The sequence below is a fragment of the Muscardinus avellanarius genome, assembly GCF_963383645.1.
Source record: "Muscardinus avellanarius genome assembly, chromosome: 14".
Lineage (NCBI taxonomy): Eukaryota > Metazoa > Chordata > Mammalia > Rodentia > Gliridae > Muscardinus > Muscardinus avellanarius.
The window spans coordinates 60257339-60275139 of NC_137800.1; the positions used below are offsets into that span (position 1 = coordinate 60257339).

The 17801-nt window shown below is 33.8% G+C and overlaps 1 protein-coding gene across 1 annotated transcript in view; it reads left to right on the forward strand.

Moving 5' to 3' along the window:
• The window catches only part of LOC308273170 (disintegrin and metalloproteinase domain-containing protein 18-like), a gene marked incomplete at both ends in the record, with an annotated part of 167211 nt that overhangs the window by 30263 nt on the left and 119147 nt on the right, over positions 1–17801 (forward strand). The window contains 4 exons of the mRNA XM_080710264.1: positions 6754–6832; positions 7335–7411; positions 8431–8608; positions 10770–10835. Coding sequence (XP_080566390.1) covers positions 6754–6832; positions 7335–7411; positions 8431–8608; positions 10770–10835 — 400 coding nt within the window. The remainder of the gene's footprint in view (positions 1–6753; positions 6833–7334; positions 7412–8430; positions 8609–10769; positions 10836–17801) is intronic.

A 17801-nucleotide genomic window follows, 5' to 3' on the forward strand; every position in this document is an offset into this window, starting at 1 on the left:
CTTACCATCAAAGAAAAGCCCAGGACCAGATGGTTTCCCAAGTGAATTCTATAAAACCTTTATAGGAGAACTAATCCCAATACTACTCAAACTATTTCGGGAAATAGAAAAAACCGGGACTCTCCCAAATACATTCTATGAAGCCAACATCACACTAATACCCAAACCGAATAAAGACAGTTCAAGGAAGGAAAACTACAGGCCTATATCTCTGATGAACTTGGATGCAAAACTATTAAACAAAATACTAGCAACACGCATTCAAAACCACATCAAGAAAATCATTCACCATGACCAGGTAGGGTTCATCCCAGGGATGCAAGGCTGGTTCAATATACGAAAAACAATCCATGTAATTCGTCATATAAACAGAATCAAAGACAAAAACCACATGATCATCTCAATAGATGCTGAAAAAGCATTTGATAAAATTCAACATCCATTTATGATAAAAACACTGCAGAGAATTGGAATAGAAGGAACATATCTCAACATTATTAAGGCAATCTACAATAAGCCCACTGCCAACATCATATTAAATGGGGAAAAACTTCAAGAATTTCCCCTAAAAACTGGAACGAGACAAGGATGTCCACTATCACCACTTCTCTTCAATATAGTACTAGAGACTCTAGCCAGAGCAATAAGGCAAGAAAAGGAAATCAAAGGAGTACAAATAGGAAAAGAAGAACTTAAGCTTTCACTATTTGCAGATGACATGATACTATATTTAGAAAACCCAACAAACTCAACCAAAAGGCTTATAGAACTGATCAACAAATTCAGCAAGGTATCTGGATACAAAATCAATCTTAAAAAATCAGAAGCTTTCCTGTACACCAACCATAAATCCACTGAAAAAGAAATTCAGAAAACACTTCCACTCAGGATCTCCCACAAAAAAATAAAATACCTAGGAATAAACTTGACCAAGGAAGTAAAAGATCTCTACAAAGAAAATTATAAAACACTGAAAAAAGAAATCGAAGAAGATCTTAGAAGATGGAAAGACCTTCCATGTTCATGGATTGGCAGAATTAATATCATTAAAATGGCCATCCTCCCAAAAGTGATCTACAGATTTAATGCAATGCCCATTAAACTACCAAGATCATTCCTCACAGACATAGAAAAATCAGTCCTTAAATTTATCTGGAATAACAAAAAGCCCAGAATAGCCAAGGTAGTTCTCAGCAACAAAAACCACGCAGGAGGAATCACAATACCTGACTTTAAACAATACTACAAAGCCATTGTAATAAAAACAGCATGGTACTGGCAAAAGAACAGATATATAGACCAATGGAGCAGAATAGAAGACCCAGAAACAAGTCCACACACTTTCAGCCAATTGATTTTTGACAAAGGGGCCAAAAACATACACTGGAAAAAAGATAGCCTCTTCAACAAATGGTGTTGGCAAAACTGGTTAACCATATGCAGAAAATTGGATGTTAATCCCACTTTTTCACCCTGTACAAAAGTCAACTCACGATGGATCAAAGACTTGGAAATTAAACCAGAGACCTTGAAGCTCCTTGAAGAGGGCATAGGTCCAACACTACAACACATAGGCACAGACAAACATTTCCTCAACAAGACCCCAAAGGCACAACAAATTAAAAGGAGAATCAATACATGGGATTGCATGAAACTGAAGAGCTTCTGTTCAGCAAAGGAAACTGTCAAGAACCTCAATTGAGAGCCAACAGAACAGGAGACGATTTTTGCCACCTACACCACCAATAGAGGACTAATATCTAGAATATACAGAGAACTCAAGAAACTCAACACTAAGAAAACAAAGCATCCAATAACAAAATGGGCAAATGAACTAAATAGACATTTCACAAAAGAAATTCAAATGGCCAATAAATGCATGAAAAAATGCTCAACATCACTGGCAATCAGAGAGATGCAAATCAAAACTACCCTGAGATTTCACCTAACTCCAACTAGAATGGCCATCATTCAAAACACAAACAACAACAGATGCTGGCGAGGATGTGGAGAAGTGGGAACTCTAAGACATTGTTGGTGGGATTGCAAATTAGTGCAACCACTTTGGAAAACAGTATGGAGAATCCTCAGAAGAATGGGAACAAATCTTCCATTTGATCCAGCCATACCACTGTTGGGTATCTACCCAAAAGAAAAGAAACCAAACTACCAAACTAATGCATGTGTATCTATGTTCATAGCTGCACAATTCACCATAGCCAAACTATGGAACCAGCCAAGATGTCCATCAACAGATGAATGGATTACAAAACTGTGGGATATGTACACAATGGAATTTTACTCAGCCATCAAAAAAAACTCAATTACATCATTTTCAGGGAAATGGATGGAACTGGAGGACATTATGCTAAGTGAGATTAGTCAGGCACAAAAAATAAGAAATCAGATGCTTTCCCTAATATGTGAGAGTTAGGGAGAAATGGGTCATAGGAGGAACTCTTGGAAGAGGATCAGCAACTTTTAACTCTACATTGTCTTTGGATATACAATATTTTTTTTATTTTTTAGGGAGTTTATTTACTCTTTTGTTGCCTGTGCCATTGAAATCATATCCAAGAAATCACTTCCAATTTCAATGTTGTGAGGTTTTATGACCCAGATTTTCTTCTAAAAGCTTATAGTATTAAGATTTATATTTAGGTCTTTTATCTATTTTGAGTTAATATTTGTATATGTGTTAGGTAAGGGTCCAATTTTATTCTTTTTCATTTATTATTAATTTTCAACAATATTTAGTTAAAAGACTAGTATTTCCTCCACCAAAAGTTCATGGAAACCTTGTCAAAAATAACTTGACAATGTATGGAAGAATTTATCTCTAGGCTTTTATTTAGCTCCAATGGTTTATATATCTGCCTTTAGAACAGTACTACACTGTTTCAATTATTGTAGCTTTATATGGTTTGAAATCAGAAAATATACATCTTCTACCTTTGTTCTTCTTTGAGACTGTTTTGGGTATCTAGAGTCCATATTCCATATCAGGATAGATTTTTTCTGAAAAATAAATAAATAAATGTATGATAGTTTCACCTAAAAAAAAAAAAGAAAAAAATATTCTCTGGTAAGAAAGAAAGCAAAAAGAAATATTGAAATGTTATCTTTAAGTCATCAAAAGTTTGGTACCAGACAAATGAAACTGTTATGTGAGATTATCAATGTTAATATTGTATAAATTGCTATAATACTAGATGTCAACCAGTAAGCCAAGCGTGGGAAGGAGGGATGGGGAGGGAATGGGGTGGGGATCGTGTTAGTGGCTAACTGGGCGAGATGTGCATGTATGTCTACAAAAGTATTTTCTTTATACCACTATGATGTATGAATACATTGCACCAATAAAAAATAAATTAAAAAGAAAAGAAAATCTTAAAGGCAACAAAAGCAAAGGGCCAACTGACATTCAGAGGCAAACCAATTAGAATCACTCCAGACTTCCCAAACCAAGTCATGAGAGCCAGAAGGGCTTGGAGTAACATATTCCAAACTCTGAAAGAAAACAACTTCCAGCCAAAAGTTTCCTACCCAGCAAAACTTTCTATCAAATTAGATGGAGAAATAAGAAGCTTCCATGACAAACAGAAACTGAAGGAATTTATGTCTTCAAAACCAGCACTAGAGAAAATACTCAAAGAGATTAACTACAAAGGAGAAATAGGTAACACACACCAGAACTAGAGAAACAAGATTTTCAATCCACAAGACAACTAAAATTGGTTATCTGTGGAGATTCATTATTTGTTAGTCTTTTACCTATCTCTAAATGGTATTGTTTGCCTTTATTGTTGCTAATAATTTAGGATTTCTAGTTGGAATATTAATATACCTTCAGATATAGCATTTGGAAATATTTTATCCCATTCTATTAGCAACTGTTAACTCTGTTTACATTGTCTTTGGATATACAATATTTTTTTTATTTTTTATGGATTTTGTATACTCCTCTGTTGCCTGAGCCATTGAAATCATAACCAAGAAATCACTGCCAATTTCAATGTTGTGAGGTTTTATGACCCAGATTTTCTTCTAAAAGTTTATAGTCTTAACATTTATATTTAGGTCTTTTATCTATTTTGAGTTAATATTTGTATATGGGATTAGGTAAGGGTCCAATTTTATTCTTTTCCATGTAATTATTATTTTTCAACAATATTTAGTTAAAAGATTATTATTTCTACCACCAAATGTTCGTGGAAACCTTGTCAAAAATAACTTGACAATATAGGGAAGAATTTAGCTCTAGGCTTTTATTTAACTCCAATGGTTTATATATCTGCCTTTAGAATAGTACTATACTGTTTCAATTATTGTAGCTTTATATGGTTTGAAATCAGAAAATATATATCTTCTAGCTTTGTTCTTTTTCAAGATCGTTTTGGGTATCTAGAGTCCATATTCCATATTAGGATAGATTTTTTTTCTGAAAAATAAATATATATATATATATATATATATATATATGATAGTTTCACCTAAAAAAATATTCTCTGGTAAGAAAGAAAGTAAAAAGAAATATTGAAATGTTATCTTTAAGTCATCAAAAGCTTGGTATCGGATAAATGAAACTGTTATGTGAGATTATCATTTCTAATTTTGGATAAATTGCTATAATACTAGATGTTAACCACTAAGCCAAGCATGGGAGGGAGGGATGGGGAGAGAATGGGGTGGGGATCGGGTGGGGGCTGACTGGGCGATGTGTGCATGTATGTCTACAAAAGTTTATATCCCACTATGATGTATGAATACAGTGCACCAATAAAAAAAAAAAAAAAAAAAAAAACCTTGGCCTCACACTCACGGGTTCACAAAATACCCCCATCAGGGGCTGCTTGCAGGTATTCTGACTCTACCACATGTTGCGAAGGTACCCAGGTCTTTCTTTGAAATATGGGGGAATTTTTTTTTTTTTTTTTTGGTGGTGGTACTGGGGTTCCTGGAAGCCCTTCTACTTCCGGGCTACACTCCCAGACCTATTTTATATTTTTATTTGGAAACAGGGTCTCTTAAGCCAGCGCTGCTGGCTTCGAACATGTGCGATCCTCCTGTCTCAGCCTCCCAAGCGCGGGGATTACAAGCGTGTGCCACCATGCCCAGCTGTAACATGGGGGAAATTTTAATGGCACCTTTTTCCACCAAAGGAAGAATTACATAAAAACCAAAGATAAGCTACCAGCAGGAAAGGGATATGCACCCTTTTCAATCATTGCCATTGGGCCTTTTTGGCCTATCACAATCCTGGCATCTGTTGAGCCTGTGTTGATCCTGACAGCTGCTAGGCCCTTTTTAGTCATAGACACTATCACTAGACCCTTTTTTTCATGGTTCTGTGCTTAGGCTTAAAATACCCTGACCACATTCCTTTCTTTGTTCCTATGTAAAAAAATTAAGATCCCTTCAGCCACCTAAATTTTATTTCACAATACCATCTTTCTGGGCCTCAGCTTTACACATGCCTTTCATGCCAAACAGAAAATTTATAAAATGTTTGTTTGCTTTTCTAATTCCAAAATTCACTGTAAAATTGGCTTAATGCAGCCAACATTCATATTCAGAATGCAGTTTGAATACATATCTGTTTTGAGATTTTTCTCCAAAACATAATCAGCCTATGATGTTTAAGTTTAGGCTCACTCAAAGTTTGAGGACATGGACAAAATGTCAATGAGTTCCTTGCCAGAATGTGGCAACTAATCTTTTTTTTCTATGAAGTCCTCTTTGCCTCTGAAATCTCCTAAACATAGTCTCTATTATCTGACTTTCTATCAACATTCTGGCCCTTCCAACTTACTCTTACAAACCAGTCCCAAAGACTTACAAAACATATGATCAGACTTATTATCACAGTGACTTTATTTCTAGTACCAGTTTCTCTAGGTCTCCATTCTAACTGCTATGCCCCAATAAGAATGACCACACAACTTAGAAGACAAAAGATTTATTTATTTACTGACCAGTAATACATTACACTGATAATATTACAACCCTTTTGATTTAATTATATCAACTCTGAACAGTAATATTTGAATACTTCAAGATCCATTATATATCTAACAATAACAATTTTCTACCATCTTCATCTGCTCACATTCTCCAAATACTTCTCATCTTATGACACTGTGTCAAACTACAGTCTTCCTCACTCCAAACTCTACTTCAGATGCATTGCCCTTAGCTGCCATTTTTATATAAAGTATATTTCTGACTCTAAGTCTTTGCATTGCATTTTTCCTAATTCTAGCTGGAATAATATTTTTGTAACAATTCATATGGCTTGTACATGTCTTTTTTTATCTTTTTGATGAGCTTTTCCATGCAATCTTATATACTTTTTTGTAACCTCTCCAGAACATCCAGGACTTTTTTGTTGTCATCTGACACAACAAATGTGTTATTGACTGTCATAAGGAGCAGAAACTTTGTCTTTTGCTTAAAACTCTATTCTAGAATTCAAAAGAGGGGCTGACATACTATAAGCACAGTAATAAATGTTGAATAAAGACCTACATAGTCGCAAATACAAATAGCTGATAGAGAGGATAGTCTGTTTTAACCTTAACAAAGCCTCACCCCCATGATTTCCCTTGGTCTGTAAAATTTTGTTATGATATCACACTAAAATTGTTCTAATTAATCATATTATATAAAGTTGACACTTAATATTTATTTTACTATTTTAATGTTTATATTCATATTGAATTTATGGCTTAAACTTTGTTGATTTGCTTTTAGCTCATTTTTGTCCCAGAATTTTTTGGTTTATACATATAATGAAACTGGACCTTTGTATTCTGAATCTCCATATTTTATGGTAAGAGTCAAATGTCTTAGACGTTTATTATCATGTATTATATGTTGTTGAATGTACATGTAATTACAATTAGGATATTTTGTTCTGTGTTTGCTGCTTTGGTTTAATTTTTTCTTGTGTTGGGAACTTACCCCAGGGCCATGCACATATGTTATAAGCAAACCTATACTACTGAGATATATCTCCAACCCCATATTGATAGTTGAATACAAATGCTTTTCTCTATAACTCTGACCTGTTATATATGTTTCACTGTTGTACATAGGAATATCATATGATAGAGATGGAACCCAGACACAAGAGCATATTCTTGGGTGTCCAGAATGGTATAAAGTGAAGAGTTGTCAAAAATTTTTTTCTAAAAATTTATACTAATAATTTTGTATAATTTGTCATGCTATTATTATCAAGTCTTTTAACATATTGAATATTCTAAAAAGTTTGATAGTGCATTTTTATTTAAAATTAATTTGTGTACTTACTTACCCACCCTGTTTTTTAGATGCATTGTTATTACCAAGGATATGTTGCAGAATTTCCAGATTCTGCTGTGACACTCAGTGTCTGCTCTGGCCTCAGGTAATAGAAATCTCAGAGGATATTTTTTTATGGAGAAAGTTTGGTACATTTTTAAATGAAACTTGGTATCTCAGAAACAATGAAGGTTTTTTTTTTCCCAGCACTAGGGATGGAACCCAGGGACATTCTACCTCTGAGCTACACCACAGCCCTAATTTTTATTTTTTATTTTGAATCAGGGTTTCACTGAATTGCAAAGGGTCTCACTAAGTAGCCAAGGCTAGCCACGAACCCAGATGTCCTGTCTCAGCCTCCCAAATGCTGGGATTATAAGCTTGCACCACCACACTTGTCTAGAAAGATATATTTTTACAAAAGAAACTTTAGAACATTCCCCTAAATTCTACTGTTGCATTTTTTATTGTTATGAAAATGCTTTAGTTATTTAAATAAAATAAGCACTTTCAGTATGATTTCAGTTAAATATCAGACAAAATAACAAGACTTCTAAAAAAGAATGGTCAGAGATGAGTTATTTTTATCACTTAGCTGTAATGTAATTTTATCAAAGGATAAAGGATCCAAGAGCAAAAAAATAAAAGGTTCTTCCTAACTCCTTGCACTATAGGAACTGATTTGCATAACTTGCTCATATCAGTTGAAAAAAACTACATTCTCTGAATATAATTTCCATAGATATCAACCTCTTTTGCTGTTCATTTTGCATATCTTCTTTTTCATATTCTAGCCTCTGTTTAATACTATATTCTTGGAATTCTCAGAAATTTCATGATTCCTAGCCAGATTCAACCTTAATTTCTATATCTTGAATGAATACAATTATTATAGAGAAATTAAAGAATACTCCACTATATATACTTATCTAAAATGTGAGTAAAATCAAAGTAAACTTGATGGATTAAGTACTGACAGGTTGTAAAAAAAAAAAAGAAAAAGGGAAATTAATTGAATTTAAAACAAATTATTTACTATGGTTTTTTGTTTCTCATATTTCAAAGTATAATTTTTATGGGATCATTTGCAAACTTTTCATAATTATTGCTTTTCTGAATATTCAGAGGATTCCTGCAGTTTGAAAATATCACCTATGGAATTGAACCACTAGAATCTTCAGCGAGATTTGAGCACATAATTTATCAAGTAAAAAATGGAAATCCAGATGTACCAATGTTATCAGAAAATTACAGCAATATTTTGCAGAAAGACCAACTCTCTAAAGTTCCTTTAAGCTCACAGGTAGTTGTGGTTATTCTGATGCTATATTAGGAAATTACTTCTGTAGAATTTTTAAATCATGAAAAGAAAGTAGATAACTGCTAAGCAAAAATAATACAATTTATATCTGCTTTATATGCATTAAAATAAAATCTGGATTTTATACAAAATATATGAAAAATTACATAGTATAAATCAAGCTTATTTTGTTATATTATGAAACATTCCTCTGTATTATGTTTTTCAAACAGAAGGCTTATTACTGAAACAAATGACTATATAGAAAGAATAGAATCACTGTTACTTCCAATAACTGTCAAATTGCTTTCAGTATTTTGATATGTGGTTTTATATACTATCAGAACATCTTCCTAAAATAGGCAATGATTTATGTATTTCTTAACTCTATTTTCTGGGAGACTAGATTTAGAATTCTTGATTGACAGTTTATTTCACCACATGGCATGTTTCAATCTACCACCTTCTGGCATCCACAATCTCTGATGAAAATTTGTTGTTAATTTTACAACATGGTATATGATGAGTCCTTTTCCTATAATTTCTTTCAAGATATTTTATTTTTAACTTATGACTGCTTATAATGTGTTTGTGAGTGGATTTTTTTTTGCCTATGTCTATCTTACTTGGAGTTCATAGATCTTTCTTATATATAAATTAATGATTTATTGAGAATATTAAATTTGGAAAGTGCAGGGTCATTAATTCTTCAAATAATTTTTGCCCCTTTAATACCCTCATCTCCTTTTCACATTTCCATTATGTATATGGTAATATGTTTGATAGTGCCTCATAAGTTTCTCAGCCTCTGCTATTTTCTTCTGTTTTTCTCTTACTTTGAATATATAATATCAACTGATCTATTTTCAAGCTCACTGATTTTTCTTCTATCTGCTCAAATACATTCTTGTGCCCCTATATTGAATATTTAACTTTAGTTACTATATTTTTCTATTCTCTGTTTAAGTAGATATCACTGTAATACTTTTCATTACTTGTTTTTAATATTATTTTCTTTATTTATTTAAAATTATTTAAATATGTACTTTAAGGTATTTTTCTAGCATATTCAACATCTAGACTTAAGTCTAAATGTTAGGCTAAAGTGTTTTGGGCCATTTCATGTCTCAATTTTTTGAAAACAGAAAATAGACATTTCAAATATTATAATGTGGCAATTCTGAAATCAGGTTCTTTTTCTTGCCCAGATTTGGTAGATGGAAAGATGAATGGATGGAAGAATGGATGGATGATGGGTGGATGGATGGATGGATGGATGGATGATAGATGGATGGATGGATGGGTAGATGTACATGTGCACATGTGTATGCATGGAAGGAAGGATGGATGGATTATGATAGCAATGCATACAAGGAATAAGGCTTTAGCAAATCAAATTTTTATGCTTTCTCTTTTTCTGCCTTTGCTCTTCTTTCTCCTACCTTTTTTGTCCTTCCCCTCCTTTTATTCCTTTATTTCTTCCATCTTTGCTCCCTCCCTTCTCTCCTCTTAATGAAAATGTTATATTGATTTCCACAATATAATGAGTTTTGTAATGTTTTAAGTAATGCATGCAACTTTTACATTCTGGAAAATATGAACAAACCTATTTAAACCAATATTATAACTAAGTTCAGTTTTGTTTGCTTGCTTATTTGAATTCTGTTCTTCCTGTGTACCCATACAGATCATAGACAAATGCACCATTTGCCAAAAATACTATGTAGACTCTTACATTTTCAAGTCTTGGAAAATTATAGAAAAAAATAATTTTCTATATTGGTGAATCAGTAAGATTCCCAATGGACATAGTTTGCTTTATCATAGTTATTAGGAGGACAATATGTGCTTAAATGTTCAAATGTGGCCTGGTTGTGTTGACTTTCATCAGTTGAAGATAACAGAATTTACACCTTTTTACTCATCTTCTTTCTCATGCTGTACTCACAGAATACTGGAACCCTACATTACTTCATAATCTCTACTGGGAATCATTTCAGTTTGAAATGCCTTGAAATAAAATTTTATGCTTTGCAAGTAGCATTATATTGAAGTCCTTGAGATGCTTTTATATAAATCTTTTTGCTGCCTTTACATGTCACCCTTTGCTCTTAACAAATTCAGTACATATTAATGTTTGATAAAATTATTCTTGTCTTTCCAGGAAAAATCTCTCTCACAACTATTACCCCAATATCTAGAAATGCATATTATAGTGGATAAGGCTTTGGTAAGTCAAATCTCCATGTTTGCCTTTTCTCTTTTCCTTTCCCTCTACCTTTTATTTCCTTTCCCTCCTTCCCTCCCTTTTCTTCTTTCTTCCTTCCTCTTAATGGAAAGTTCTTTGAATTGCAAATATATAATGAATTTTTTCAGTGTCTTCAATAGTAAAAGCAGTTTGTTTTATGTGTGCTAGATGAATCAGTGTGTGACCTTTAATTACATTATGAGTCAAAGTCCAAACTGTCATAGAATGACCTACACAGGTGTTCTACCTAACCTCAGTCTGCCCAGTATCTTTTGTGTGTGTGTGTGTGTGTGGTGGTGGTACCTGGAAGGGTTCCTGGTGGGGTTCCTGGAAGCCCTTCTACCTCCGGGCTACACTCCCAGACCTATTTTTATATTTTTATTTGGAAACAGGGTCTCTTAAGCCAGCGTGGCTGGCTTCAAACCAGCGCCATCCTGTCTCTGCCTCCCAAGCGCGGGGATTACAAGCATGCGCCACCACGCCTGGCGGCCCAGTATCGTTTTTTTTTATCTATGTCTTACAGCCTTGTCCTTAGTTATCTTCTCCAGTCTTTTTTGGCCACATTGTTTTTATCATTTATTTGTCTGTTAATTTTTAAACACGCAGCCATTAGAAATTCTGCTTCTGCAAACTCACTTATTTTTCTCTTTCTTTTCTTTTTCTTTATTTTCCCAGCACTGAGGGTTGAAACCAGGGGTATTCTACCACTGAGCTACATCAGCCATTTTAGGGTGTGTGTGGAGATGGCGCATGCAAGCGTGTGTGTGTGTGTGTGTGTGTGTGTGTGTGTGTGTGTGTGTGTGTGTGAAATAGGGTCTCACTATGTTGCCTAGCCTCCCTACAACTTGCCATCCTCTTGCCTCAGCCTCCTAAGTTGCTGTGATTAAAGACATTTCCTTCTTTCTTTTTTATTCTTTCTTTCCTCTTTTCTTTTTCTTTTTTCTTTCTCTCCTTTTTCTTTTCTATTTTTTTTCTTTCTGTTTCTTTATTAATTTTTTTTATGGCTCTGGAAATTGAACCCAGAATATTTTGCATCCTAGGCAAGTGTTCTACCTCTAAAACACACCCCTGCCCAGGAATTCATACTTTTAGTGGGAGAGATAGGCATGCAACAAAAGAATTATACTATGATACTATATATATTCTTATATATATAAATTAATAAATATTTTATATAAAAATAAAGAATGGAGAAAGGTATAGGATTTGTTATGAAAAAATATCATAGAAAAAATTTTGGATAAATATTTATGATTTATCAGGTTGGTAGAATTGTGGGAATCAGGGATAGGAGTCTGAAGGCCAACTGTATTTATTAAATTATGAGAGTGTGGGGCATGGTGGTGCATGTTTGTAATTCCAGCCTTTGGGAGGATGAGACAGGAGAGTCACAGGTTCAAGGCCAGTCTCAACAATTTAGTGAGACTCTGTTTCACAATAAAAAATAGAGTAGGGCTGAGAGTGTTACTCAGAGGTAGAGTGCCCCTCGGTTCAATTCCCAGTACTATACACAAAAAAATAAATGATGAGAGTTTTATATTGCTCAAATATAGCTAAATCAGGGCTTGAGTTGGAAGGGGCATCAAGAAAGGAAATTGAGTCACAACTTAATTAGGATATTGAATTTCACCTCATATGTAAATGGGATATATTTAAGTTTTTATACATGGAGTAGAGAATAGAGGGAGTTAAAACACTAGATTTGGAGAGTAGTTAGGAGAATATACAGTAATTTGTGTTATTGAAAAAGTATAAATAAAGCAATATTTGGGAAATATTGGCTAAAAAAGTGTAAAGGAAGATATCTGAATTTTTGCTAAGAAATATTTAATTCTAAAAGCCATTTCTCATTTTCAATTGGAAGCTATTGGAAAATTTGCATAAAATATAAATGTAACAGATTATAGATTACAGAGAGTTGGAAACTGAATCATAGAAAATAGGAAGCTGTTGATAGTTTTTACCCAAAGCTTTATAAATAGTGTGGACAGGTAGAAATTTACATTGAGAAGTAAAGAGTGTGTGGTGGCATACTCCTGTAATTCTAATCCTTGGGAGGCTGAGATAGAAGGATTAGAGGTTCTGGGACAGCCTCAGCAAGTAATGAGACTCATCAACCTAGAAAAATATTGAACAAAAAAATAATATAAGGCTAGGGTTGTAGCCCAGAGGTAGAATGCCCCTGGGCTCAACCTCAGTAACACACACACACACACACACACACACACACACACACACACACAGAATACTTTTTCACATTTTGTATGGAAGTATAGTTTACATAAGTTGAAGTGAAATATATATACCTGCTACAAAATATTTCTGCTTTTGTGCCTTTTCCCAATGAACACATCTTCAACCTGTATCTCCATCAATTAATGTTGCTAATTTATGAATATCATGGAACTAGTATCATGAGTTCAGGTTCTAAAATATCTAGATTTTTTGCTCAGTAGAATATATTTAATTCACATTGTTGCCCATAACCGTGGTTTATTTTTTACAATAATGTGAAAAATTCTATTATTTGTGTCTATTGCTTTTACCCATTTAATAACAAGTCTTCGGAGCTGTTCATTTTAGAAGATATCAATAAACACTTTCAGGCATGGTTAGAGGAGTTTATTCTGTCATTAAGAATGTACAAGCTGGGCGTGGTGGCGCACGCTTGTAATCCCCGCGCTTGGGAGGCGGAGACAGGAGGATCGCGCAGGTTCGAAGCCAGCCGTGCTGGCGTAAGAGACCCTGTTTCAAAAATATAAAATAGGTCTGGGAGTGTAGCCCGGAGGAAGGAGGGCTTCCAGGAACCCCAGTACCACCAAAAAAAAAAAAAAAAAGAATGTACAAAAGCTCGAGAAGTTTTATATAGTCTTTTATCTTGGCCATTCTTCCTTTGTGTAATGATAATAATTTGTAGCTTTGTATGCATTTACCTAATAACTGATGAGTTTGTGCATATTTTTACACTGCTATTGCCCTATTGGTTATTCTTTTTAAGAGTAAATGTGCAAGATTTTTTTCTATTTTTCTTGCTTCTTGATGGAAATTCTGTAGATATTCCAAATGTGAGTCCTTTGTCAGATAGCTGCACTAAGAAAATAGTCTTTCAATCTTTAGTTTATTTTTAAATCACTGGTGTGTTTTGATATGTATGTATGTATGTGTTTGTGTTCTTTATCATCAATTTACACTTCTAATTTTTCTTACTTCCCTTGCTTTTACTTTAATAAAGAATTTTATTGTTTTCTGAGTCTGTTTGAAGATCAATCAACATAATACCATCGCATCTGAAACCTGAATCAAACAGAAAGGTTGACAGCTTTTAATTTCCTTTATTTGTGAAAAAATCAGCAAAATTTTTTTTCATGCTGAATGTTGCCAACCTTTAATTCAATCAGTCTCTTCCAGTTATCATTTCAAAACTACTTCTAAATTTCATCCTAGTACAAAGAATAACATAATTTTCCATATAAAATTTATTTATGTCAAGTTACTTTTATCTAGTTATAAAATATTAAATGATATAAATAAATCACAATTTTCTATTTTATTTAAGACTGGAAAAAGCCATTCATATTAAGATTTTTAGTATGGAGGACATCAGGTGGTAATGTGCTCTCCTAAGCTTGACATTTTAGATGGCTGACACAACTGGAGGATGTTTACACATTCAACATCCAAAGAAACCAGTAATAACTAACATAGCTTCACAAATGTCCTATATGTATATTTATTTAGATTTTTCTTTTGAAGCAAAATTTAGAATTTCTATCCCAGTAGGATAACTATAGTATTGTCACTTTGCCTATAATAGATCTACATAGACGAATGGCATCAAAAATAAAAAATCAAAGAATAGCTTTAGACTGCCTAGAAGTTTAGCACAGTGCGAATAACTTCAAACAAACGTATTACTGGATGTGCACATGTGTCTCATATAGAGAATGGCAAAACGCTTCATAGTATGTATTAAAACTATTTTAAATCTTACAAATTCTTGTATGACACACAAAACTCAGATGCACAACAGATTTAGCCCTCAAGTATATACACATCTGTCAATACACACACACACACACACACACACACACACACACACATATATAGTGTTAAATGTACTATAGAGACCTAACATCATCATTGTTGATTTACCTAAAGTTATAAAACAGTCACTTAAAAACTTTAAAAAGGGCCGGGTGTGGTGGTGCACGCTTGTAATCCCAGCATTCGGGAGGCTGAGACCGGAAGATCGCGGTTCGGGGACAGCCTCAGCTACTTAGTGAGGCCCTCTGCAACTCGAGACCCGGTTCCAAAATAAAGAATAAAAAAATAGGGCAGGAGGTGTAGCTCGGAGGTGGAATGCCCCTGGGTTCCATCCCCAGACCCGCAAAAAATAAAATAAAATAAAAAAAACTTTAAAAAAGAAGGGTACTTAAACCCTAAATCTTTTAAGAGTTAGTTTCCTTAAGTAATGAAAACATAACAGACACAAGAAATTATATTGATAAAATGCAAAACCTTTGTTTCTTAAGCCAAGTTCCTTGTGTTATTGAGAGAGCAGATGAAGGTTTTAAGAAAACCTTGATGTTTTAAGCAGAGAATTAGATATTGGTTTTATATCAATACATTAAATATTGACTTTAGAGAACCCTTACATAAGCTAAGCATGGTGGCGCACACTTGTAATCCTAGTACTTGGGAGGCTGAGACAAGGAGGCGCACAGGTTCAAGGCCAGCCTTATCTACTCAGTGAGGCCCTCTGCAACTTAGTGAGATTCTGTCTCAAAATAAAGTATAACAAATAGGGCTGGGGGTATAGTTCAGAGATAGAATGCTTCTGGGTGTAATCTTCAGCTCTGCCAGAAAAGGAAAAAGAAAAGAAAACCCTTACATAACATTTTTATAACCAACTTAATTATGCCTACAAATTTCCTAAAACAAACTTTCTGCAAATTATTTGTCATCTTTATTCATCTTTGACTTTAGGTAAAACAAAGAAACTTACCATTCCATACAACATTTTCAAAATATATGTCTTCATACTTATAACCTTTTTATATCTCTCCTACATGCTGACCTTTTCTTACTTTTTTTCTTCCTTCAGTTTTATAAATTTTTTTTCAGTACTGGGAATGGAACCCAGGGGTGTTCACCTCTGAGCTAAACCTTCAGCCCTGTTTTTTTTTATTATTCTTTATTTTGAACAGGGTGTCACTGAGTTGCAAAGTACCTCATTAAGTACCTGAAGCTGACCACGAATTGGTACTTGTCCCAAATGCTGGGATGACAGGCATGGGACACCACGCCTGGCTAAATTTTATAATTTTTTTTACCTTTTTTTTTTTTTTGGTGGTATTGGGGTTCCTGGAAACCCTTCTACCTCTGAGTTACGCTCCCAGATCTGTTTTTATACTTTTTTATTTGGAAACAGGGTCTCTTAAGCCAGCGTGTCTGGCTTTGAACCTGACCCATCCTCCTGTCTCCACCTCCCAAGCACGGGAATTACAAGCGTGCGCCACCACGCCCGGCCTTAAATTTTATAATTTTTAACAATCCTTTCTTCCTTAAGTTTTATAACTTTTAACAATCCTCACTAAATTTCTGAATTTAGACAGATTACCCTTTTTAGTAACATAATATTTTATGCTTTTAATAATTTTTTTATCAAAACATAGCTTACATTTTTAGTATTCTTTGCATATAGAATTATATCTGTCAATTAGAATTTTACCTCTTAGTATCATTACTTTTTAGTGAAGTAATTTTAAACTGATTTTTTATGTACAAATAATTCACAAAAACACATTTATTTATTAACAAATCCCATGTATGTATATAAATATACAAACCAGAGGAGAAAAAGACAAAAATCAAGAAAGTAAACTTACATTATATTTTATAAATATTAATGTAAGTAGTTAAATAGTTTATTACAACTTACTTTTTCTGTATATGTATATGCATTATTATTTTGTTGGAATAAGTTAAAATATTTATTTAATTATAAGTTGTATTTTATTATTTATTTATTTACTTATTGGTGGTACTGGGGTTCCTGGAAACCCTTATACTTCTGGGCTACACTCCCAGAGCTATTTTATATTTTTATTTGTAAACAGGGTCTTTTATGCCCGAGAGGCTGGCTTCGAACGTGTGCCATCCTCCTGCCTCCGCCTCCCAAGCACGGGGATTACAAGCGTGCGCCACCACGCCTGGCTTAACTATAAATTTTAAACATATGAAGTAGAATATAAATTATAATGAAGTGGCAGAAGAAAAAGACTGAAAGCCAACAATGCTCCAACAAGGATTATAAAACAAAATTTGTTTTTGCCAAAGCAGAATAAACTAAAGATCACTAAACTAAATAAATTTCCAGTGGGAACTCTGGCTGCCAGCTATTAGATTTCTTTTCTTTATAAAATAAGTCATCATAAAAACATACTAACAACCAGACTAACAGAAGAAAGAACACTCTACAGCCCTGTTGTATACTTTGAAATTGGGTACTATGAGGTCTCCAGCATTTCATTCTTTATCAAGACTTTTTAATTCACTTATTCCACATAATTTTCCCTACACATCATGCTACTTTCTATGGTTCCTCTTATGGATATATTTTTAATTTTAGTTAATGTCAAAATATTTACTTTTTATTTATTTGCGAAGCATGTAATGAGAGGTTCTTTGATTTCCTCTGTTTCATAAAACCTTTCTAACTCAAAAAGATCCTTAATAGAAATATATGGACTTATTTTGGTATCTTTTGATGTTCTCTGTTAGAAAGTGTCTTTAAAACATATTAATAAGCCAGGCGTGGTGGCGCACGCTTGTAATCCCCGCGCTTGGGAGGTGGAGACAGGAGGACCTTCGCAGGTTCAAAGCCAGCCGCGCGCAGGCTTAGGAGACCCTGTTTCCAAATAAAAATGTGAAAATAGGTCTGGGAGT